At 45.5% G+C, this 25,681-nt stretch overlaps 3 protein-coding genes across 3 annotated transcripts in view; all 3 read left to right on the top strand.

Annotated features, from left to right (window-relative positions):
• Window positions 1-2,897, top strand: part of LOC121844772 (ovochymase-2-like) — a 34,982-nt gene extending 32,085 nt beyond the window's left edge. Inside the window, 5 exon segments of the mRNA XM_042315261.1 lie at window positions 1,151-1,372; window positions 1,590-1,772; window positions 2,314-2,426; window positions 2,562-2,656; window positions 2,789-2,897. Of these exon segments, the coding sequence (XP_042171195.1) occupies window positions 1,151-1,372; window positions 1,590-1,772; window positions 2,314-2,426; window positions 2,562-2,656; window positions 2,789-2,897 (722 nt within the window).
• A 41-nt stretch (window positions 2,898-2,938) lies between these two features.
• Window positions 2,939-9,088, top strand: LOC121844771 (chymotrypsin-like elastase family member 2A). The gene is made up of 4 exons (XM_042315260.1): window positions 2,939-2,945; window positions 3,118-3,318; window positions 5,478-5,638; window positions 8,209-9,088. Exons 1-4 carry the CDS (start codon window positions 2,939-2,941, stop codon window positions 8,398-8,400), a joined length of 561 nt encoding a protein of 186 aa, XP_042171194.1. The 3' UTR covers window positions 8,401-9,088.
• An 89-nt stretch (window positions 9,089-9,177) lies between these two features.
• Window positions 9,178-23,433, top strand: LOC112232057 (protein FAM13A-like; the record flags this gene model as incomplete). Its single annotated transcript, XM_042315263.1, has 4 exons — window positions 9,178-9,362; window positions 9,572-9,621; window positions 20,047-20,257; window positions 23,224-23,433. Coding segments are annotated over exons 2-4 (448 nt in total), but the record flags the coding sequence as incomplete, so codon positions are not given.
• Between the last annotated feature and the right edge of the window lie 2,248 nt (window positions 23,434-25,681).

Raw genomic sequence — 25,681 nt, 5'->3', positions numbered from 1 at the left:
AGGGTGAGTGGAGCTGGGCTTCAGGGCCTCCTGGAAGGCTGTGGACCCCAGCCAGGGTGAGTGGAGCTGGGCAGGGCCTCCTGGAAGGCTCTGGACCCCAGCCAGGGTGGGGCCTGGAGGCTGGGACCCCAGCCAGGGGAGTGGGCTGGGCTTCAGGGCCTCCTGGAAGGCTGTGGACCCCAGCCAGGGGAGTGGAGCTGGGCTTCAGGGCCTCCTGGAAGGCTGTGGACCCCAGCCAGGGGAGTGGAGCTGGGGCTTCAGGGCCTCCTGGAAGGCTGTGGACCCCAGCCAGGGGGAGTGGAGCTGGGCTTCAGGGCCTCCTGGAAGGCTGTGGACCCCAGCCAGAGGGAGTGGAGCTGGGCTTCAGGGCCTCCTGGAAGGCTGTGGACCCCAGCCAGGGGAGTGGAGCTGGGCTTCAGGGCCTCCTGGAAGGCTGTGAACCCCAGCCAGTTCCTTGTGGAAGAAGCCTCTAAGCACAGTTCTAGGATCAGCACCTTTAGCAACCCTCCTAATGTGAACATTCACCATATGGGCCATGGCGGAATACATATCTGACTTCAGATCACTGCTTAGGCACACCTTCAGTTTCACCACTAAGCCTAACAACAACATTTTTGTTGTTGAATTTTTACCCCTTTTTCTCCCCAATTTCGTGGTATCCAATTATTAGTAGCTATATTGTCTCATCGCTACAACTCCCATATGGGCTCGGGAGAGACGAAGGTCGAAAGTCATGTGTCCGCCGAAACACAACCCAACCAAGCCGCACTGCTTCTTAACACAGCACGCATCCAACCCGGAAGCCAGCCGCACCAATGTGTCGGAGGAAACACCGTGCACCTGGCGACCCTGGTTAGTGCGCACTGCACCCGGCCTGCCACAAGAGTCGCTGGTGCGCGATGAGATAAGGATATCCCTACCGGCCAAACCCTCCCTAAACCGGACGACGCTAGGCCAATTGTACGTCGCCCCACGGACCTCCCAGTCACGACCGGCTGCGACATAGCCTGGGCGCGAACCCAGAGCGCTGCGATGCAGTGCCCTAGACCACTGCGCCACCTGGGAGGCCAGCCTAACATTCTTATGGATTTACACAAAGTCTTTACACACAGACTCTCCCTACCCTCCTCTCTCCCACTTCCCCCTACAGCTTCATGTGGAGGTGTCTTCAGCAGTGAGCAGGGAGAACTCACCTCTCCCAACTGGCCTAACAACTACCTAGACCAGGCTGTGTGTACCTGGCGTATCTCCATCCCCTCAGCTTTGAACATCCACATTGTCTTCACCCATTTTGAGGTGCAGGCCGTGAACCAGCTGGGACAGTGTGTGGACTACGTAGAGATCTACGGTGGAGCAGGGTTGACCTCACAAGGTTGGTACCATAGCGATAACACAATAGAGATGCCATTAAAATAGAATTCATAGAGGATATTTTGTTGGATTTCTGCGAACTGCTGTGGATTCAAGTTACAAATTGTAATTTTTTCAAGGGTGCATTACTTTGATCAATGTAACTAAGTACAGTACATGTGATAAATCTACATTACTTCAATAATACTTTTCTTATTTGTGATTTGTTACCTGTGCAGATCGCTTCTGTGGTTTTGCGCCGCCCGCTGAGGTTACTGTCGTCGGCAACACGGCTGTGGTCCGTTTCCTCAGCAACAAAGCCAATGTGGAGAAGGGTTTCCGTGGTTACTGGACCACTGATCCCAACTTGTTCCCCACTCTGCCTCCCCCTCCCGCTAACCCATGGGACAACATCACTATCAGTAAGTACAACCACTGGTTAAGCACAGATCGAGGATCAGATTACCCTGACGCAAATCCTAACATGAACCATTATGGGGAATAAAAACATCTGACCTTAGATCTGTGGCAAATGCAGATTGAAGACCATTTTACTGAGAATGTGTTTTTCTATGATTGTGTTTTGCTTTTCGTGTATTGATGTGAATATTGATGTGAATATTGATGTGAATATTGATGTGAATATTGATGTGTGTATTGATGTGTATACAGGGCTCATCTTTAAAAGTGACCTTGGTCTCAGCATGACTCTCTGTCAAAACTAAACTAAAAATGGCCAACTTCTACCTTCTCATGGGAAGTTCATCTGGACAACTGCTATGTTTACCACAGAGACATTGTCTCTAGGTACATGAATTGGAGCCTTGCCAGCTCAACCAGACTTCAGTTATAAGTCCCTTTCCAACAGCAAGGTGACATTTCCCACTGACTGACACTTTGAAAAGACTTTCATGAGTACTTTTTTATTAAGTGTATATTGACCTGTCTCTCTTCTTCCTATAGGCTGGCCTGAGACGTGTGGCAGCCCTGCTGTACCCCCCAGTAGTGCCACCTTGAGAGTGGTCAACGGGGTAGAGGCTGTGCCCCACTCCTGGCCCTGGCAAGTCTCCATGCAGGTGAGGCCTGGGTTAGTGTGTATGTGTGTGTGTGTGTGTGTGCAACCGCGTATGTGCAGGACTTATTTGCAACTAGTGCCTACATGCATGTGTGTGCGTGTAATCATGTATGTTGATGAATCTCTCTCTCCTCAGGCCAGTCCGTTTAATCCCATCCCCTACATGCATGGCTGTGGAGGCTCCCTGATCCACAAGCAATGGGTCCTGACGGCCGCTCACTGCTTCATGGCGTAAGCACACACACACCTCACATTAACACAATATTCTATCCAATCCCAAAATGTGAGTAACAAGTAATAATAGAAACTCCCTTTAACTTTCTAACCTTAACCAAAAATCCCTTCTCCACCGACCCCATCCAGGCCTCTGGGTAACCCCACCTATTGGCGCATGTGTCTGGGTAAACACCACATGAACTCATCCCGGGACCTCCCTTCCCATGAGGCCTGCTACACGGTGAACAGCATTTGAATGTTTATTTATTGAGATATAAAAGCTTGTAATATCTAAGTATGAACTGTAATGTGATGTGTCTCTTTCTGTATTGTTATTGTTTTTTATCTCCTTCATTCTTATTGATTGACTGTAAAGTAGGTGGCGATTCTTATTGATTGACTGTAAAGTAGGTGGCGATTCTTTTATTTTCTTCTTCTAAATAAAGTTTCATTTGATTTGATTTCTTTGACTCCAGGTGGATTTGATTTGATCATCAGGCACAAGGGCTTCGTGTACGAGCAGGACAAGACGGACATCACTAACGACATCGCCCTGGTGCATTTGAGCTCTGAAGTCAACATGACCAGGGAGATTAGTCCCGTGTGTCTGCCGGCGCTCGGCGCCCTGATGCCTGCTGGGAAACCCTGCTACGTCACGGGGTGGGGCGACGAGAAAGGTATGTTTTTTGTTAATGGTTTTAAGGAATAGTAGTTCATCAATAGGCAGACTCGTAGGTGCACATACAGACACACACCCTTGCAATTCAGATACATGACACACCACTTCAAATACACATTTGAAAATACACCATTTAAATACACGGCACATATTGCATAGCAATACCTAGCTCTGCTGAGACTAAACATTTAACTATTTTATGATGCTATCACATCAGCAGCCCCAAAGAACCTCTCCTCAAACTGACATTGATAGCTCCACCCATCTCACACAGCTCAGGGCATTCAAATCAAATCAAATCCAAAAGTTTATTTGTCACGTGCGCTGAATATAACAGGTGAAATGCTTACTTACAGGCTCTAACCAATAGTGCAAAAAAGGTATTAGGTGAACAATCGGTAGGTAAATAAATAAAACAACAGTAAAAAGACAGGCTATAAAAGTAGCGAGGCTATAAAAGTAGCGAGGCTACATACAGACACCGGTTAGTCAGGCTGATTGAGGTATATGTTCATGTAGATATTGTTAAAGTGACTATGCATATATGATGAACAGAGAGTAGCAGTAGCGTAAAAGAGGGGTTGACAGGTGGTGGGTGGGACACAATGCAGATAGCCCGGTTAGCCAATGTGCGGGAGCACTGGTTGGTCGGCCCAATTGAAGTAGTAAGTACATGAATGTATAGTTAAAGTGACTGTGCATATATGATAAACAGAAAGTAGCAGCAGCGTAAAAAGAGGGGTTGGGGGCACACAATGCAAATAGTCCGGGTAGCCATTTGATTACCTGTTCAGGAGTCTTATGGCTTGGGGATAAAAACTGTTGAGAAGCCTTTTTGTCCTAGACTTGCCAGGGGGAATAGGCCTTGTCGTGCCCTCTTCATGACTGTCTTGTGTTCGGACCATTCTAGTTTGTTGTTGATGTGGACACCAAGGAACTTGAAGCTCTCAACCTGCTCCACTACAGCCCCGTCGATGAGAATGGGGGCGTGCTCGGTCCTCCTTTTCCTGTAGTCCACAATAATCTCCTTAGTCTTGGTTACGTTGAGGGATAGGTTGTTATTCTGGCACCACCTGGCCAGGTCTCTGACTTCCTCCCTATAGGCTGTCTCGTCGTTGTCGGTGATCAGGCCTACCACTGTTGTGTCATCTGCAAACTTAATGATGGTGTTGGAGTCATGCCTGGCCATGCAGTCGTGGGTGAACAGGGAGTACAGGAGGGGACTGAGCACGTGCACCTGGGGAGCTCCAATGTTGAGGATCAGCGTGGCAGATGTGTTGCTACCTACCCTCACCACCTGGGGTGGGGGGGGGTCAGGAAGTCCAGGATCCAGTTGCAGAGGGAGGTGTTTAGTCCCAGGATCCTTAGCTTAGTGATGAGCTTTGACGGTACTAGGGTGTTGAACGCTGAGCTGTAGTCAATTAATAGATTTCCTCGCATTGGAGGGATTATAAGCAGGCTACAATATTCATGCAAAGCCTGGTGTTGGCTGACTGGGTGTGTCATGTTCTTTTCAGGGCTGATAAAGTTTTCATGAGGCCAGGTGGCACTCCACAGCACTGACACCACATATAGAGTCTGAATAAACTCAGCACAGCATTGACACCACGTATAGAGTCTGAATCAACTCAGCACAGCATTGACACCACGTATAGAGTCTGAATCAACTCCGCACACTATTGACACCACGTATAGAGTCTGAATCAACTCAGCACTGCAGCAGATGACCCCAGAGAGAGACAAAGAAAGCACTCAACCCCTCACACTGTGACAAGGCAGTGACACACACAATGCTATATCTGACTCTAACATCTTCTGTTCTGTATCTGTCTGAGCTCCCATTGACTCTCAGTGATTACTCTAGTATAGGACTATAACATAGCTAGTAGACATACTGGATATCCATACATCAGTCATGTATAGAGATACAAGGAAGAGTGATATGTTAAGGCTATTCATAACGGGTTCAATGAGGATAGCGAGGCTTGCAAGCTAAGAAGCTAGCTAGCATGGCGACCATGTGATCATGTCCATGTTGAATTATACAGCAGTTGTAATGGTCATTATAGACATTTGCATGGGGAACATTACATGGGCATGCCTGTCTAGCCACTCCCCTAACTTGCCGGCCCTCCCCTTGCTCCCATCTCTCTCCAGGTAGCCTCTTCCCTGTTGTATCTAAGAAGTTGAACCAGGCAGCCCTGCCCATCGTCCCCTTCGCCACCTGCAGTAAGCCAGCCTACTGGTGGGACACCCTGAGACCCTCTATGATCTGTGCCGGATACGAGTCTCCAGACGAGCTCAAGTCAGCCTGCCAGGTAGACTACGGACCCCTACCCAGCTACAGTGCCTCGTTTTGGGCAAGGGGAGGAACCGAGAGAGCCTGGTGGTACAACCTATTACCCAGAGAGTGGCTCGTTTTACGCTAGGAGAGGTTGGGAGAAGGCCTGGTTGTTCAACCCAACTAACCAGCTTTAGTGCTTAGTTTTGGGGTAGGTTATGGGGGTTGGCTGGTTGTATCACCTTGGCTTCGAAGAGACCAAGAGGCTTGTTATTATATTACACAATGATAATACAGTCCGGTGGTTTCTCCTGATTGGAATGCATTATGTAACACAGCACATAGCATTTGTTTGTGATCAGGCAGCCTTGATAATGGTTTAATTAGTTTGTTGTTGTGTTGGGACAGAGGACAAAGAGCATAGGAACTACATAGTTGTCTGTCATAATGAGGTCCATATGAATGACAGCAGTGTGAGTCTTTGACCTCCACGTGCTGCTATGTACACTGCTCAAAAAAATAAAGGGAACAGTAAAATAACACATCCTAGATCTGAATAAATGAAATATTCTTATTAAATACTTTTTCTTTACATAGTTGAATGTGCTGATGTAACGGATGTGAAACGGATAACTTAGTTAGCGGTGCGCGCTAAACAGCATTTCAATCAGTGACATCACTTGCTCTGAGACCTTGAAGTAGTAGTTTTTGTGGAGCGATGGGTAACGATGCTTCGTGGGTGACTGTTGTTGATGTGTGCAGAGGGTCCCTGGTTCGCGCCCGGGTATGGGCGAGGGGACGGTCTAAAGTTATACTGTTACACTGACAACAAAATCACACAAAAATGATCAATGGAAAATCAAATTTATCAACCCATGGAGGTCTGGATTTGGAGTCACACTCAAAATTAAAGTGGAAAACCTCACTACAGGCTGATCCAACTTTGATGTAATGTCCTTAAAACAAGTCAAAATGAGGCTCAGTAGTGTGTGTGGCCTCCACGTGCCTGTATGACCTCCCTACAACGCCTGGGCATGCTTCTGATGAGGTGGTGGATGGTCTCCTGAGGGATCTCCTCCCAGACCTGGAATAAAGCATCCGCCAACTCCTGGACAGTCTGTGGTGCAACGTGGTGTTGGTGCGTGGAACGAGTCATGATGTCCCAGATGTGCTCAATTGGATTCAGGTCTGGGGAACGGGCGGGCCAGTCCATAGCACCAATGCCTTCCTCTTGCAGGAACTGCTGATACACTCCAGCCACATGAGGTCTAGCATTGTCTTGCATTAGGAGGAACCCGACCGCACCAGCATATGGTCTCACAAGGGGTCTGAGGATCTCATCTCGGTACCTAATGGTAGTCAGGCTACCTCTGGCGAGCACATGGAGGGCTGTGCGGCCCCCCAAAGAAATGCCACCCCACACCATGACTGACCCACCGCCAAACCGGTCATGCTGGAGGATATTGCAAGCAGCAGAACGTTCTCCACCACGTCTCCAGACTCTGTCATGTCTGTCACGTGCTCAGTGTGAACCTGCTTTCATCTGTGAAGAGCACAGGGCGCCAGTGGCAAATTTGCCAATCTTGGTGTTCTCTGGCCAATGCCAAACGTCCTGCACGGTGTTGGGCTGTAAGCACAACCCCCACCTATGGATGTCAGGCCCTCATACCACCCTCATGGAGTCTGTTTCTGACCGTTTGAGCAGACACATGCACATTTGTGGCCTGCTGGAGGTCATTTTGCAGGGCTCTGGCAGTGCTCCTCCTGCTCCTCCTTGCACAAAGGCGGAGGTAGCGGTCCTGCTGCTGGGTTGTTGCCCTCCTACGGCCTCCTCCACATCTCCTGATGTACTGGCCTCTCTCCTGGTAGCGCCTCCATGCTCTGGACACTACGCTGACAGACACAGCAAACCTTCTTGCCACAGCTCGCATTGATGTTCCATCCTGGATGAGCTGCACTACCTGAGCCACTTGTGTGGGTTGTAGACTCCGTCTCATGCTACCACTAGAGTGAAAGCACCGCCAGCATTTAAAAGTGACCAAAACATCAGCCAGGAAGCATAGGAACTGAGAAGTGGTCTGTTGTCCCCACCTGCAGAACCACTCCTTTATTGGGGGTGTCTTGCTAATTGCCTATAATTTCCACCTGTTGTCTATTCCATTTGCACAACAGCATGTTGAATTTATTGTCAATCAGTGTTGCTTCCTAAGTGGACAGTTTGATTTCACAGAAGTGTGATTGACTTGGAGTTACATTGTGTTGTTTAAGTGTTCCCTTTATTTTTTTGAGCAGTGTATTTTACCCAGCAGCTCCTGTGCTACTCTCAGTGTTGTTCTTTCCCTCTGTAGTGTGTTTTGTTACCGTATAGCCTTAGTAGCCTGAGTACGTTGAGTACGTGTGCTTCCTATCCTATGATGTGAATTCATGTCTGAAAATAATTCACTAGCGATTATGTTCTTTGCGAGACTGTCGATAAAAATAATCCAACTCTTTTGGGACAGTTGCTGTTAATATTTTAGTTGTCATCTATAATTACATTAAAATGTTCACTCCTTTCTCCTCATCCCTCGCTCCTCTCCTCATCCTCTCTCCTCTCCTCCTCTGCAGGGTGACTCAGGTGGACCCTTCGCCTGCCAACCCTCAGCCTCAGACCCTTGGGAGGTCCACGGCATCGTCAGCTTTGGCGCCTTCGGCTGTATCAAGGACAAGAAACCCTCTGTGTTCACCAGAGTGTCCTCCTTCAACGACTGGATCGATGATAACATGAAGAGGTTCACCTATGAGAAGTCGCTAAACTAAAGCGAAAATCACTGATCTCAGAACTGCTTGGGGATGTTGATTTAGTTGCTACCTAACCACAGATCTAGGATCAGATTATAATTACTCAAAACTGTTTCGTCAGGTTGGATAGTGTGGGTTGGAGTTGGAACCTAACCACAGAGCTATGATCAGATTAGTTTAACCTGACGCATAACATGATCTATTAGGTAGGTGGGAAATGATCTGATCCTGTCAGGGCAGATTGATCCTACCGTCTACACTCATTAAGGTTTAACACTACAGTATTTATACACTGCAGGCCCCAAGATGTTTCATCATATATTTCAGTCATTTAGCAGATGCTCTTACCCAGTGTGACTTAAAGGAGACATTAGGGTTAAGTGCCTTGCTCATGGGCACATTGGCTGATACAGTATTTCACCTAGTCGGCTCGGGGTTTCAAACCTGGCCCAACACTCTTAGCCGCAAGGCTACCTGCCACTCCAGTAGGGAGGTCTAATACACTGCTGCACCACAGTACCTTATGGACATTAGGATTATACTGTGTATACCAGTACAGATGATTGAGGGAATACTTTTCGCATAATGTCTGCATATCAAACTCCTATTCTCACCATGTAGAAATATTGTAAGTAATGTGATCATGATTCATGTTGGAATTGCTTCCATTCTGGATCTTTGAATAAAATCCTTATTTTGCATATTTTCCCACTTCTGGAACAGTAATGTGATTCTACATATTCATTTACAAGGATTATAAAATCCCCCTTTCCTCCCCAGCCTTAGTATACAGTCATCCATTCTCCCTTCTGACTCAGCCAAATCCTACAGGCAGACTCTTCAAAATGATATTCCTTTAGTCACATGACCCATCCGCTCAGCCAATGAGAGCGCGGGGCTCAGATTTCAGCCCAGGAGGAGACAGCCAGCCACTAATCTGTGTTTCAGAACAGGGGGTTGTAAAACAAGGAATCTCCTGTGTAGGTAGACTGGAGTCTTTACCCATTGTTCCACACTCTACCTTGGATTATTTTTGCTGTTGATTGGGGACTTTTGGATGGCACTAGTCTGGGTGAAAGGGTTTGCCAGCTTTAGTCAAGGTTTAGGCGGTGTGTATCCGGGACAGGAGTGAAGACAGGGAGAAGAAGGAGGGAGGATAGTAATTTTTCTTCATCCTTCTTTTCTGCAGACTGCAGGCATTTCCCTGAGAGAATGGGGGCTGGAGCGCTCACCATCTGTGTAAGTAGCTACAAAGCCTTTTTCCTCAGCCGACCCGGCTGGCAGGCACAGGGGCTTCTATCTCGGTGGCAAGGCGCTTTATGGATATATAACGGGACACTCTTACAGTTCACTCAGCCATAGGCAGCACACTCTTTTTGTGTGTGTGTGTGTGTGTGTGTGTGTGTGTGTGTGTGTGTGTGTGTGTGTGTGTGTGTGTGTGTGTGTGTGTGTGTGTGTGTGTGTGTGTGTGTGTGTGTGTGTGTGTGACAGCGAGAGTTGGCTTTTAGATCGGTCTGGGCACAGAGAGAGTCTTTTAAAATGTCTTCTAGCTGTCACAGTTCTGCAGTCTGTTTCTTCCTGGCACTGAAACACTGTCCTCTCTCTCTACATCTCCCTCCACTTTCAAAATAACTTTATTTAGGTTACTGAACACAAACACGCATCAGAGTAACAGGGACAAGACGTGTTTATTGAAAGTGAAGAACGTTCTCCAGCACTGTGTGTTCAGTAGGTAGACCAAGCTTTTCTCTCCCTGGTAACTCTTACTCGACATCACCTAATTCTGAGTCAGACTTCCCTAATGGGCTACAACACATAAACCCAGTAGAGATGGCATCATAGCAGCATGACTAGAACAGTGCTACCTTTATGCTAACTAACTCTATCTGAGTCCATGTTCCTTAGCAATGATCCAGTGACTCAGTTTTTAAAAGGGAGTCTGTAATGAAAGCCGTTATGACAAACTCTTTAAAAAATATCCATCTCGCACAAGGAACATTTGAGGAATATTATGAGTAAACTGTAGTCCATTCCCTCTATAGTCTCAGGATCACTTTCCTTATAAGGACAACAACTACCCCATAGTATGAAGTCTGTGATATGAGCTAGTCACTACTACAGACTTTTAGTTGAGCAGCAGTTGTTACTGCTAGGACTGTTTTTCCTGTGGTGCTGCCATACCAGTTGCTCTTACAGTCACCCACATTGGGAGAGACAAAGAGGGGGAGGGAACAAGAGGAAGCATGCTAGGGCATGCTATCCCCCTCTGTGAGTCAGTTAAGGAGGCAGCCAAACTTCTGTGTGGTCTAAAATCACCATACAATTGATTTATTCGCAAAAAGCTGTGTAAATGAGAATAGGCTCTCGCATCCCATCTAGACACTGAGGAGTAATGGTGGACTTTAAAAGAAGTATGCTTTCTCAAGTGTTCACAAGTAGTTGAAGAGTGTATGGACTACTCTCTTCAACACTCAACAGGTGCTACAAATGTAGGATCTTAATTTGAGCCAGTTTGCTACAGCTGGGAAATAATTATCCAGCATCAGGAAATGTGAATTATTATGTGGATTATAATTCATGGACATTCCAGGGGTTGATGCCTTTTTTGTAAGGGAAGGTCAAGTCTGAAATTTCGGGTGCAAATTACAAACTTCAGAAACCTTTTAAAACATCAAATGCATGACACGTTTTAAATTTCCTGCAGGTGATCAAATTATCATCCTTCATCTGTACTGTCACGGCCCTCCAGGTGTTTATAGGAAGCCATTCTTTCACAGCGTCAGGAGGTTGTAGCAGTAATGCGATAATGTCCCTCTGGTCCTCTGGGGAGGAGAGAGGGATGATGACAGGAGAGGGGATAAGGGGTTAAAAGGGCTAATCACAATATAATGGTCGAGTCAACAATAGAGTAGCAAGCTAGAGGCCATTAGGTATTAGCTTGCATTTCCTTTCATGTGTATGTACTATGTAGTTGTAAGATTATAGTAGTTGGCAAGAATCATTAAAAGCATTACACTGATAAGTAAGTAAAGTTGGTATGTGTGAGAGAGAGAGAGAGAGAGAGAGAGAGAGAGAGAGAGAGAGAGAGAGGCGTTAAATTCTACACCCACCTAACAGGAAGCGATTCCCAAACCTTCCATAACAAAGCCATCACCTACAGAGAGATGAAGCTGGAGAAGAGTCCCCTAAGCAAGCTGGTCCTGGGGCTCTGTTCACAAACATAAACAGACCACACAGAGCCCCAGGACAGCAACACAATTAGACCCAACCAAATCATGAGAAAACAAAAAGATCATTACTTGACACATTGGAATGAATTAACAAAAACAGAGCAAACTAGAATGCTATTTGGCCCTAAACAGAGAGTACACCGTGGCTGAATAGTTGACCACTGAGACTGACCCAAAATTAAGGAAAGCTTTGACTATGTACAGACTCAGTGAGCATAGCCTTGCTATTGAGAAAGGTCACCGTAGGCAGACCTGGCTCTCAAGAGAAGACAGGCTATGTGCACACTGCCCACAAAATTAGTTGGAAACGGAGCTGCCAAATGTATGACCACATTAAAGACACAAACTCAGCAAAAAAAGAAATGTCCCTTTTTCAGGACCCTGTCTTTCAAAGATAATTCGTAAAAATCCAAATAACTTCACAGATCTTCATTGTAAAGGGTTTAAACACTGTTTCCCATGCTTGTTCAATGAACCATAAACAATTAATGAACATGCACCTGTCGTTAAGACACTAACAGCTTACAGATGGTAGGCAATTAAGGTCACAGTTATGAAAATGTAGGACACTAAAGAGGCCTTTCTACTGACTCTGAAAAACACCAAAAGAAAGATGCCCAGGGTCCCTGCTCATCTGCGTGAACGTGCCTTAGGCATGCTGCAAGGAGGCATGAAGACTGCAGATGTGGCCAGGGCAATAAATTGCAATGTTCGTACTGTGAGACGCCTAAGACAGCGCTACAGAGAGACAGGATGGACAGCTGATCATCTTTGCAGTGGCAGACCACGTGTAACAACACCTGCACAAGATCGGTACTTCCGAACATCACACCTGCGTGATAGGTACAGGATGCCAACAACAACTGCCCGAGTTACACCAAGAACGCACAATCCCTCCATCAGTGCTCAGACTGTCCGCAATAGGCTGTGAGAGGCTGGACTGAGGGCTTGTAGGCCTGTTGTAAGGCAGGTCCTCACCAGAAATCACCGGCAACCATGTCGCCTATGGGCACAAGCCCACCATCGCTGGACCAGACAGGACTGGCAAAAAGTGCTCTTCACTGACGAGTCTCGGTTTTGTCTCACCAGGGGTGATGGTCGGTTTGCGTTAATCGTCGAAGGAATGAGCGTTACACCGAGACCTATACTCTGGAGCGGGATCGAGATGGAGGAGATGGAGGGTCCGTCATGGTCTGGGGCGGTGTGTCACAGCATCATCGGACTGAGCTTGTTGTCATTGCAGGCAATCTCAACGCTGTGCGTTACAGGGAAAACATCCTCCTCCCTCATATGTGGTACCCTTCCTGCAGGCTCATCCTGATATGACCCTCCAGCATGACAATGCCACCAGACATACTGCTCATTCTGTGTGTGATTTCCTGCAAGAAAGGAATGTCAGGGTTCTGCCATGGCCAGCGAAGAACCCAGATCTCAATCCCATTGAGCATGTCTGGGACCTATTGGATCGGAGGGTGAGGGCTAGGGCCATTCCCCGCAGAAATGTCCGGGAACTTGCAGGTGCCTTGGTAGAAGAGTGGGGTAACATCTCACAGCAAGAACTGCCAAATCTGGTGCAGTCCATGAGGAGGAGATGCACTGCAGTACTTAATGCAGCTGGTGGCCACACCAGATACTGTCTGTTACTTTTGATTTTGATTCCCCCCTTTGTTCAGGGACACATTGTTCCATTTCTGTTCGTCACGTCTGTGGAACTTGTTCAGCTTATGTCTCAGTTGTTGAATCCTGATATGCTCATACAAACATTTACACATGTTAAGTTTGCTGAAAATCAACGCAGTTGACAGTGAGAGAACGTTTCTTTTTTTGCCTAGTTTATTTCCCCCAGATTACACAGACCCACAAACAATTAGAAAACAATTTTGTTAAACTCTCATATCTATTGGGTGAAATACCACAGTGTGAAATCACAGCAGCAAAATGTGTGACCTGAAAAGGGCAACCAGTGAAGAACAATCACTGTTGTAAATACAACCCATATTTACAGTGGGGCAAAAAAGTATTTAGTCAGCCATCAATTGTGCAAGTTCTCCCACTTAAGAAGCATTTCAAGGTCCTGGAGTGGCCTAGCCAGTCTCCAGATCTCAACCCCATAGAAAATCTTTGGAGGGAGTTGAAAGTCCGTGTTGCCCAGCAACAGCCCCAAAACATCACTGCTCTAGAGGAGATCTGCATGGAGGAATGGGCCAAAATACCAGCAACAGTGTGTGAAAACCTTGTGAAGACTTACAGAAAACGTTTGACCTCTGTCATTGCCAACAAAGGGTAAAAACAAAGTATTGTGATAAACTTTTGTTATTGACCAAATACTTATTTTCCACCATAATTTGCAAATAAATTCATAAAAAATCCTACAATGTGATTTTCTGGATTTTTTTTCTCATTTTGTCTGTCATAGTTGAAGTGTGCCTATGATGAAAATGACAGGCCTCTCTCATCTTTTTAAGTGGGAGAACTTGCACAATTGGTGGCTGACTAAACTTTTTTGCCCCACTATGTTTATTTATTTTCCCATTTGTACTTTAACTATTTGCACATTGTTACAACACGGTATATGACATTTGAAATGTCTTTATTCTTTTGGAACTTGTTTAATATTTACTGTTCATTTTTTATTGTTTATTTCACTTTTATTTTCCATTTGACTTGCTTTGGCAATGTAAACATATGTTTCGCTGTGCCAATAAAGCCCCTTGAATTGAGAGAGAGAGAGAGAGAGAGAGGAAAAGAGAGATGTAGAGGGAGGGAGGGACAGAGACAGAGAGAGGTTAAATAGTTGTATTTGATTGTGCCACTTTATAAGCTGAGTGAGTAGTACACTTATCCCTCACTCTAGGTCACTGTCTCAGTGAGTCACCAGTGTGTGTTTATGTGTGTGCATGGCGTGCATCTGTGTGTGCAGATTTAGGGGACATCTGCTTGCAACGGCTTGTGTCACTGACAGGCAGAGTAGCTCAGACAGGCTTAGCTCTTTAACACCTGCACAGGAGCACTACTGAAATGAGCCAACGTATAGAGATATACTGGAGACATACTGAAGATATACTGGAGACATACTGGAAACAAACTGGAGATATACTGGAGATATACTGGAGACAAACTGAAGATATACTGGAGACATACTGGAGACATACAGAAGATATACTGGAGACATACAGAAGATATACTGGAGACAAACTGAATATATACTGGAGACCAACTGAAGATATACTGGAGACATACTGAAGATATACTGGAGACACTGGGGTTTCCGGGATGATGGTGTTGATGTGAGCCCTGACCAGCCTTTCAAAGCACTTCATGGCTACCGACGTGAGTCGAGACGTACCGGAGACGTACCGGAGACGTACCGGAGACGTACTGAGACATACTGGAGACGTACCGGAGATGCACTGGAGACGTACCGAGACGTACCCGAGACGTACCCGAGACGTACCCGAGACGTACTGGAGACGTACTGGAGATATTCCAAGTCTGACTATTTAATCCTCTATACCAGGGGTTCCCACACTTTTTCACTCAGGCTCCCCTTCCAGCATTGGGTAACAACCCCCCTCCCGCACTGTTACGCACGCCTCTATGAAGAGGGAACGCAACACCCTGCTACAACTAAACTCTCTGTGAAGCGAAAAAGGTATGGACTGTAGGTGCGAGTAAAAATGACAACAAGCAGAATGTGGTACCGTTTACAAGGACTTTATTCCTTTACACGGTAATATGGGGAAAAGGGGCTGGACGGAACCAAAGCAAAGAAAGTAAATCTCAAAGCCCCCCTCTCCTATCTTACCTGCCTACCCACTACTTACCTAATTTAGCACACCTGGTGCCCTAACCAAAAAACAAGGGGTGGTCCGCCCAGGTCTTACCTAGTGTGTCTAGACAGAGAATATGCTACGGGTATATGTATGCCCGCGGGCCTCTTGCCTAAGCACTCCCTAGGTGCCTTCCCCTTTCCCCCTGGGAACAAATGAAACAGAATATTAAACAATTTCAAACAAACTAAGAAACAAAAGGATGTCAAATAAGCTCTATCTGAGCAACAAACTCACAGAACATACCACTTTCCAGCAAAATCAACCTCTATCACAATCAATCTCAGCAATCACAATCAATCTCAGCAATCACAATCAATCTCAGCAATCACAATCAATCTCAGCAATCACAATCAATCTCAGCAATCACAATCAATCTCAGCAATCACAATCAATCTCAGCAATCCCTACCTCCAGCAAAATCCCTACCTCCAAAAAGATCTCCCCCCTGAACAGAACACTGGCTTTTATATAGTGTCAGAAGGAATGGGTAATTGGAGACAGCTGCGTCTTGACGAGGGGGCGGGGTCAGCTCTCCAATTAGCCCTGGAGTCGACCAATCAGCTGCTTGAGGGATTTCAGGAAGCCATTTCCTGAAATAAACACATGTAAATACACAATCTACAACACATAATCTGGGGAACGTAACACGCACCACGTCTATTTCTATGAGTACAAGCACTGTTCATGACACAACTGTTCACACTCCTCTTGGTGGAGAGAATTCTGCAGGTTTAAAGCTTATGTCCTGCAATTCTATACATTTTGCCATGTCTAATGAGTATTCAAGTGATATTTGAGTGACAAAGAAATTACAATAAAATCTATAGGTTACAAAACCTAAATTAAAAAACGTTAGCTGACATGGGCTAGTTAATCTGGACATTTATACATAGGACTCTAAGGTCTGCAGTGACTGACATGACGAGAGGAACTGATGATATACGACCCAATTTAGAAATTGCACTTTGTGCGTTCTACTATTACAACTTTCAAGAGTAAATTTAAAGCAGAGTTCCTTAAAAAATAAATAATAATAATTACATTCACATGTTTTTTTTTTTGTGTGTGTGTGGGGGGGGTGCATCACCCCGGCCCTCACCACACAGTTTCGGAACCGCTGCTCTATAGAACAAATCTTAGAACAAATCTTGCAAAATGTTTCCCTGTAAACGTTGATGAAATTGGCAATGATATGTACACAGCAGTTTAATGTTAATGTTGAATGAAATTCCTTTAATCTTTTATTGTTTCTAACGCATTACTATTACATTATTCACTTTATGAAACAGCTCATATAAAATCTGTGTTCATTTCGAATTAATTAAATTAATTCCCAAAAATGTTCACCCTCCCTTGTAAGTGACAAGAACGTCAAAATATGTAACCAATTACAGAATAATCCCGTAATACATTCCTACTCCCTCGGAAGGCATCACTAGCTGAGGTGTAACCACGCCGTCAAGATGAAAGGGTAACTTCATTATTAAAATGTCAAACTGGGAGACATAGTTATTATACAGTCCTCCTATCTGCTATCACCTTGCTCTAATCAAACTGCGAACCCTTAGAGCTGTGCGTGCCAATGTCAATGCCACGGTGTGTGTGTGTGTGTGTGTGTGTGTGTGTGTGTGTGAGAGAGAGAGAGGAGAGAGCCATCTCCGGATCCCAAAGGTGTGTGTGTGCGCCTGTTTGTGTGTGTACATGGGGTCCTAATGCTAAGGCATCTGTCATGGTACAGCTCCCTCTCCGTAACCCTCTGAGCACCATCTGGGAGATGGGTCCCAAATAGCCCGGCTGAGATTATAGACGTATGTTTGAATCAGTGGAAGACGAATGGTTAAATCCAAAAGTGACATCAGGCCTTGGATGGTTGTGTCGAATTAGCCCGGTCCCAGACATTGACCATATGAGTTGACTAGATAACACAAACAGATCTGGGACCAGGCTACTGTTGAATGGATTGGGGATATGCAGAGATCAGTGTAATAGTGCTTCCTTTTACGACAGAGTAGTGATGGCTTTTGCCTGGAGTGTGTGATAGTATTGTCATTTTGTTCGGCCGTGCTTGCTGCTGTGTTGTGTGCATATGCATAGACTCATTTAGTCACATTACGTAGAAATGAAGTGTCCAGATAGAAAGGGTGATAAATGTTCTTTCTTATCTGGATTAACAGGTTCATAAAGAATGTTTTAAATGAGTTATGCTTCTTGTGGAGGCACTTGACTGCTACTTAATAACTACATAATACAATGATCCCATTGTGTCATACAGAGCCTCCCGTGTGATACAGTGAGGCTCCCCTCTCTCGCTCTTTATTTCTCTCTCTTGCTCTCCTCTTTCTCTCTCTCTCTCTCTCTCCGTCTCGGTCTCTCTCTCTCGCGCTCTGTGTTCTGTCTCTTTTGAAGTGGTGCACTCCAGGGTGACTGGATGCCACATGCTCAGTTTGATGCTGTGACCAGCCAGTGTGTGAAACAAAGCCCTACTCTGATCCTGTGTAGAACAAAGAAGTAGTAGCTTCTCTGTTGTCATGCTGTTGGACCTTGATGTCACTCAACAAATGTGTTACACGTGTGCTAATGTCACACTTAGTTAGTTTAAGAGTTAGTAAGACTAAGAGTTTACACGGTACTATCAGTAATCTGATCCTATGAAAGGAGTGTGTGGCGAGTGTGAGTTAGAACAGGTGGCAAGTTTAGCGGGTCATAGTAGATAGCCAACAGCTGATGCAAATACACACACACACACACACACACACACACATGTAAACAAACTCTGTATACACAAGGCCTAATCTATCTCACAGTAACGTGTGTGTGTGTGTGTGTGTGTGTGTGTGTGTGTGCGTGTGTGCCAGGTCAACTCTATATGAGAAGCTTACATCGTTTGCAGTCAGAGGGTGATGGGTTAACATGGGTATTTAGAAAATTATTTTGTCTCACTGTATAGCCACTGTATAGCCACTGTATATCCACTGTAGAACCACTGTATAGCCACTGTATAGCCACTGTATAACCGCTGTATAACCACTGTATAGCCACTGTATAGCCACTGTATAGCCACTGTATAGCCACTGTATAGCCACTGTATAACTGTATAACCACTGTATAGCCATTGTATAGCCACCGTATAGCCACTGTATAACCGCTGTATAACCACTGTATAGCCACCGTATAACCACTGTATAGCCACTGTATAACCGCTGTATAACCACTGTATAGCCACTGTATAGCCACTGTATAGCCACTGTATAGCCATTGTATAGCCACTGTATAACCGCTGTATAACCACTGTATAGCCACTGTATAGCCACTGTATAACCACTGATAACAACATGTACCTGTCATTATTATCTCTTGCATGCTTGAGTTTCAGTTCCATTCCATAGCCATTGTATAACCACTGTATAGCCACTGTATAGCCACCATAACCACTGTATAGCCACTGTATAACCACTGTACACTGTAACCATATAGCCATTGTATAACCACTGTATAGCCATTGTATAACCACTGTATAACCACTGTATAGCCACTGTATAACCACTGTATAGCCACTGTATAACCACTGTATAGCCACTGTATAGCCACTGTATAACCACTGTATAACCACTGTATAACCACTGTATAGCCACTGTATAACCACTGTATAACCACTGTATAACCACTGTATAACCACTGTATAGCCACTGTATAACCACTGTATAACCACTGTATAGCCACTGTATAGCCACTGTATAACCACTGTATAGCCACTGTATAACCACTGTATAGCCACTGTAGAACCACTGTATTGCCACTGTATAGCCACTGTATAACCACTGATAACAACATGTACCTGTCATTATTATCTCTTGCATGCTTGAGTTTCAGTTCCATTTATATTGAACTTGACTTATTCCACATTGTGTTTTGTCACAGCCTGAATATAAAATGGAGAGGTATGAATGCTTTCTGAAGGCACTGAATAAAACACAGGAAAATAACACCTTTAGGTCAGGGAGTGTTTACCCCATAGAACCCCACAGAATGAATGTCTATGGTTTACCCTATGACTTAATGCAAGCTCTACATGTATAATGTAGAAAGTAAACAGACTCTTGACAACAGATGGATTTCCAGCCTCTTTCCTTTCTATCAATATATCCCAAGCTGTCAAGCCCAGCTTGCAGTCCACTTCAGTGTGTGTGTGTGTGTGTGTGTGTGTGTGTATGTGTGTATTTGTATGCGTGTGTTTGTGTGTGCATGCCAGCTCTCTTCTCACTCACTGCTTGCCTCGGTCTTCACCTCTCCCCTCAGCCACAGGTGTGCATGGTAACCAAAGCCTTGTCGTAGCAACCGGTACACAGCCCAAACCCCTCCCCTTTCCCTTCTCTTCTCCCAACACTAACTCTCTCCCAACTTCTCTGTGTGTCGGCTTGTGTGTGTGTGTGGCCCTTTCCAAAGGGTCCCTCCATCCCTTCCACACACTAACTGACTCTGTGCCCGTGCCAAGGCAGAAGAGGGCATCTCCAGCCCCTATGGAGGTGCCGGACATGGCAGTGCCCACAGTGGCAGTAGTACCCGTTGCTGACTGCTGTTCTCTGCTGTGTTCCTATCTCCAGCAGAACAAGGCTGCGGTACAGATCAAGCAAGACATGAAGAAGATGGTCCAGTTGCCCATGCTGAGGGGGACCTCCAGGGGACCTCGAGGAGTGGAGGCCAGGGGCGGTAGGCTGTTCGGCGTGTCCCTGCTGGAGCTCAGGGAGCTGGGCCTCGTGAAGGATGGTGTGCCCCTGGTGGTGTGGAGCATGGTAGAGTTCCTACGAGAACATGGTGAGCTGAGGAGGTTGGGGGTCAAGGGGGGGAGCAGATGCGGGGATAGGACGGTCTTTAATGTTTCTATACAGTCATTTTCTAATGGTCATTCTGCATCCATTTTGATTCTGAAGTAGTTGTAGGGATGGCTCGATTTTGTTAGCGAGACTAACTTGTTATTATTAACAAGCAAGTTAATGCGATCAGTTTTTTTCTGACTTGCTTGATTTCCTAGATTTGATCAACTTGAAATCCACTGTAAATAGACGGGAGTGATAGCTGCTACTGTGATAGCCACATCCGTAGATATAGAACTCTGCTTTATACTGTATCTATGACCACAGCTATCTTTCTCTGGCATTGAGTCAATAACCCACCTGACTGCTGTCAAGACAACACAAGGTTAACAATGACAGTGTTAGCCCTCAGTCCAAAGTCACTGTGTTCACTGGCTAGTTACGCTTTGTATAAGTCATCTCAATGCAAAATCATGTGTTACATTTTAACATCCACTGTACCTTTGCCTCAAGACTCATATAATCATTTTATGACACCTCATTTTTTATTTATCTTCCTATGAAAAGACCATGTCATTACTTAGACTGCCAACTGTAGGCTTTTTTTTCCACATTTTACACTATTTGACATCACGTGTTACTGTTATGATTTGTAAACGTGTCATTTGATTGGTATAAATACAAATACAAGCTCCATATATGATTGACTTATCCTTGGTTTGTTCTGTATCTTGCTGTATCTTGCTATCAAATAGTCTATTTAGCCCTTCTAGTAGTAATTCCCTTGTTTCCCCACTAGAGGTCAGCGTAGTTCTATGATACAGCAGTAGGATGTCCTCTTCATGACCACATGACGCCCTCTCACAAACTCAGCACACCCACATCATACATTGGGCCTTGCACATAGTTCTTTATTTGTGGGTGTGGTTGAATAATCAGGTTACGCATCGTTGTGATTAGGAAATAGGAGGGAGACAGGAGCACATGCCATGTGGATAAAGACAGAGTGTATTGTTTTTTGGTAACTGTTTTTGCTTATTTATTTTTTACATTTTACATTTTTAGTTAGGTAATAGTAAATGTGCCTGTAACGAGCGTTTCTTAATTACATTTCAATCTCTGGTTTAAATTATTTGTTCTCTGCAGTGTTGCCATTGCAGCCCACTGGTCTGGTAGCATTCGGTAGGATGTGCAACGTTTTGGAACGTTCAGAAAAATATGCTACAGTATGTACAGCAAAAATGCCTTTCTGACATGTAGAATAAGGAATCACGTCATGGCATTTCTGTCTGCAACGTTAGACAACTGCATGTGGCCCTGTAGACTGTTCACAACAACAGCAGAGCAACGCTTAATGCCGTGTAATTCCAGAAACTGCTGTCCAATTTAATAAAGTATAACTCACGTGGCTGCAACGGCAGGTAGCCTCGCGGTTAGCGCGTTGGCCCAGTAACCGAAAGGTCACTAGTTCAAATCCTAGCGCGGACAAGGTGAAACATCTGTTGATGTGAGGAGCAAGGCACTTAACCCTACTTGCTCCAGGGTCACTGTTGATAATGGTTGACCCTAGCTGTGACACCTTCCCCCCCCCCCCTCAGGGGGAGCTGGGATATGTAAAAAAAAAAAGTCATTTCTAATTCACACATGCATATAAAACACACTTGTACATTTGTGAAATAGGACAAATATAAGCACCCACCAAATGAATGCATCAACTTGACCCTTTGTCACCCGTGTGTGTGCAGCAATGTTCAGTGATCCAGAGAGACTCTCCAAGTTGACCATGAAAGGTTCCACTCCCTGTCAATGTCTGGGAGTAGTATGGTTGTGTTATGTTACTGGATATAGTGTGCACACTGTTTACCATGGGGAGAGCAGGGATCTCCAACCCTGTTCCTGAAGAGATACTGCATCCTGTAGGTTTTCACTCCAACCCTAATCTCGAGCACCTGATTCTAATAAATATCTGGTTGATAAACAGAATCAGGTGAGTTACAACTGGGGTAGGAGTGAAAACCTACAGGAGGGTATCTCTCCAGGAACAGGGTTGGAGAGCCCTGGGGTAGAGTAATATCTTATTAAGTAGGTGTCCAATAAACATAAAACAACCATTCTACCATCAGTAGAAGAGATTGACTGTCCCTTGACTGTCCCTCTCTCTCCTTTGTCTGGTTACTCCCCAACCTCTCCTTTGTCTGGTTACTCCCCCAACCTCTCCTTTGTCTGGTTACTCCCCCAACCTCTCCTTTGTCTGGTTACTCCCCCAACCTCTCCTTTGTCTGGTTACTCCCCCAACCTCTCCTTTGTCTGGTTACCCCCCAACCTCTCCTTTGTCTGGTTACTCCCCTAACCTCTCCTTTGTCTGGTTACTCCCCCAACCTCTCCTTTGTCTGGTTACTCCCCCAACCTCTCCTTTGTCTGGTTACTCCCCCAACCTCTCCTTTGTCTGGTTACTCCCCCAACCTCTCCTTTGTCTGGTTACTCCCCACCTCTCCTTTGTCCCCCCCAACCTCTCCTTTGTCTGGTTACTCCCCCAACCTTCCTTTGTCTGGTTACTCCCCTAACCTCTCCTTTGTCTGGTTACTCCCCCAACCTCTCCTTTGTCTGGTTACTCCCCCAACCTCTCCTTTGTCTGGTTACTCCCCCAACCTCTCCTTTGTCTGGTTACTCTAACCTCTCCTTTGTCTGGTTACCCCCAACCTCTCCTTTGTCTGGTTACTCCCCAACCTCTCCTTTGTCTGGTTACTCCCCCAACCTCTCCATCTTATCTCCTCATGCGTTCTATCTGTTTGCATCTTCTTATCTATTCCTTCCACGTTCCCCCTCTTTTACCTTACTCTCGCCATCCCTGTCCCTCGTCATCCCCCTTTCACTGTGCTTCTCTACCCCTCTCTCCACCTGCCATCATTTCCCATCCTCCACATCCCTCCATCATCTCGCCCCTCTCTCTTCTCTCTCCATCCCCAGCTCTTCATCATGAGGGTCTGTTCAGGGTCAACGGTAATGTGCGGGCTGTGGAGGGGCTGAAACAGCGGCTGGAGAACGGTGAGGACGTGGACTTCCTGGTTGAGGTGGATGTGTGTACAGTGGCCAGCTTGTTCAAACAGTACCTCAGGGACCTGCCAGAAGGCCTGGTAGACTCCACCGTACAGCCTGCCCTTATAAAGCAGCACCAGGGTGAGAAATGTTACTGTTTGGAATAATACAATGTGTGTGTGTCTATAAACTGTGAAGGAACTTGTCCTTTGGGGCATAATTGTCAGATCATGATGACCGATTTGATCATAGTCTGTCAACAGGGCTCTACTCTAAGGTCTTTGACCATGTCTGTCTATTCACAACATTTGAATTGTGATAGTCATATGACTAAAGAAGTGGGCTATCATACCATGTACTGTATTCCCATTCTCACATCAGTGATCATTCCCTTAACCATGGTGTCGAGGTCACAAATGAACGGTAATGGTACATAGTCATTATCATTAAGCAGCATAATCATTCTCAAGCGGTGCTTCCATCGTTACCAGATACTACATACCACACCAGTGTAATCAGTGTTATCGTTCTTCTACAGAGATACTATCAGAACAATCTACAGCTAAGAATACAAGTTGGCAAACACCCTAAACCATTTCCCAATCCCACCTATAAATCCTGCAGCTCTTCGCCAGTGTTCTACATATCTAGATCACGGTTCTGACTTCTGATTCACTGAAAACAGGCTATGTTTACATGTCTGCATGGGTCACTGGCTGGCCCTTACACTGTGCAGGAGACAGGAATTTACCTTTAACACAAAGGAAGTGTCTGGGCCACGGGACTGTATGTCACAGACAGACAGACAGACATTCACTGACTCAGGCAGTGGAAAGGCAGAGAGACAGACAGATATTCACTGACTCAGGCAGTGGAAAGGCAGAGAGACAGACAGATATTCACTGACTCAGGCAGTGGAAAGGCAGAGAGACAGACAGATATTCACTGTCAGGCAGTGGAAAGGCAGACAGACAGATATTCACTGACTCAGGCAGTGGAAAGGCAGAGAGACAGACAGATATTCACTGACTCAGGCAGTGGAAAGGCAGACAGACAGACAGACATTCACTGACTCAGGCAGTGGAAAGGCAGGCAGACAGATATTCACTGACAGGCAGTGGAAAGGCAGACAGATTCACTGACTCAGGCAGTGGAAAGGCAGAGAGACAGACAGATATTCACTGACTCAGGCAGTGGAAAGGCAGAGAGACAGACAGACATTCACTGGAAAAGGCAGAGAGACAGACAGATATTCACTGACTCAGGCAGTGGAAAGGCAGAGAGACAGGGGATGCATTGGCTTCAATACTTCTTCAGACTCTTCAGTCCTTACAGTGTATATTATAAGTCCATATAAGGTCAAGCCAGTCCCATGCCCGTCACAGACTGTACTGGCCTTACTCTGGTCTTAACTCACCTCCATGATGATCTAGTTCAAGCTGGATGATGGAAAGGGAAGGGACTCTCGTCCCTGTTCCAAAGTGTTCCAAACAGTTCCATATTCCATATGTAGTGCACTTATTTTGACGTAATCTCTGTTTTGGTCAAATTGCTCTGGTCAAAAGTAGTGCACTATATAGGGAATAGGGTGCCATTTGGGGCATAGACTGTGTGTTGGTTCAAAGTGACTTGTGGTTGTCAGAGATGACAGAGAGTGTATATTATAAACGTTTTGGATGAATAGGAATATTTGTCATGGCTTGGTGCCAGAGGATGCATTAAGAGAGTGTGGGCCTGGCTGGGTACAAGTCAGTGAAGAAGCAGGACTTGGATTGGTGAGAAAAATAACTATGTGTGATTGGTTCAAGTCCCGGGGCCAAGGTACAGGAAAGTGTTAAACTGAGGGAGGGAATAAAGAAGTGAGGGATGGATGGATGAGCAGACAGCAGGAGAGCATGACTGTTCGTCGATGGAAGGATCAAACCAAGGGTGCAGCATTTGAATTTATTAAATTAACACCGGAAAAAAAAGAAAAAAAATGTAACGTCTAGTGGGGCTAAATAGCACAGTACCAAAAACAAGATCCCACAAACTACAGGTGGAAAAACGCTGCCTAAGTATGATCCCCAATCAGAGACAATGATAGACAGCTGCCTCTGATTGGGAACCATACCCGGCCAACAAAGAAATAGAAAACATAGATTGCCCACCCTAGTCACACCCTGACCTAACCAAATAGAGAACAAAAAGGATCTCTAAGGTCAGAGTGTGACAATTCTATTTTTATTTGATTTCACCTTTATTTAACCAGGTAGGCAAGTTGAGAACAAGTTCTCATTTACAATTGCGACTTGGCCAAGATAAAGTAAAGCAGTTCGACACATACAACAACACAGAGTTACACATGGAGTAAAACAAACATAGTAAATAATACAGTAGAAAAATAAGT

The sequence above is a fragment of the Oncorhynchus tshawytscha genome, unplaced genomic scaffold (genome assembly GCF_018296145.1).
Source record: "Oncorhynchus tshawytscha isolate Ot180627B unplaced genomic scaffold, Otsh_v2.0 Un_contig_15856_pilon_pilon, whole genome shotgun sequence".
Taxonomy (NCBI): Eukaryota; Metazoa; Chordata; class Actinopteri; order Salmoniformes; family Salmonidae; genus Oncorhynchus; species Oncorhynchus tshawytscha.
This window is presented reverse-complemented; position numbering and strand designations above follow the sequence as displayed.

Bases quoted from the DNA above. Each gene is read 5' to 3' on its own strand.
- LOC121844771 (XM_042315260.1), top strand. The intron at 3,319-5,477 runs GTATGTTTTTTG...ATCTCTCTCCAG, and splicing joins GGGGTGGGGCGACGAGAAAG to GTAGCCTCTTCCCTGTTGTA. The intron at 5,639-8,208 runs GTAGACTACGGA...CCTCCTCTGCAG, and splicing joins AGCTCAAGTCAGCCTGCCAG to GGTGACTCAGGTGGACCCTT.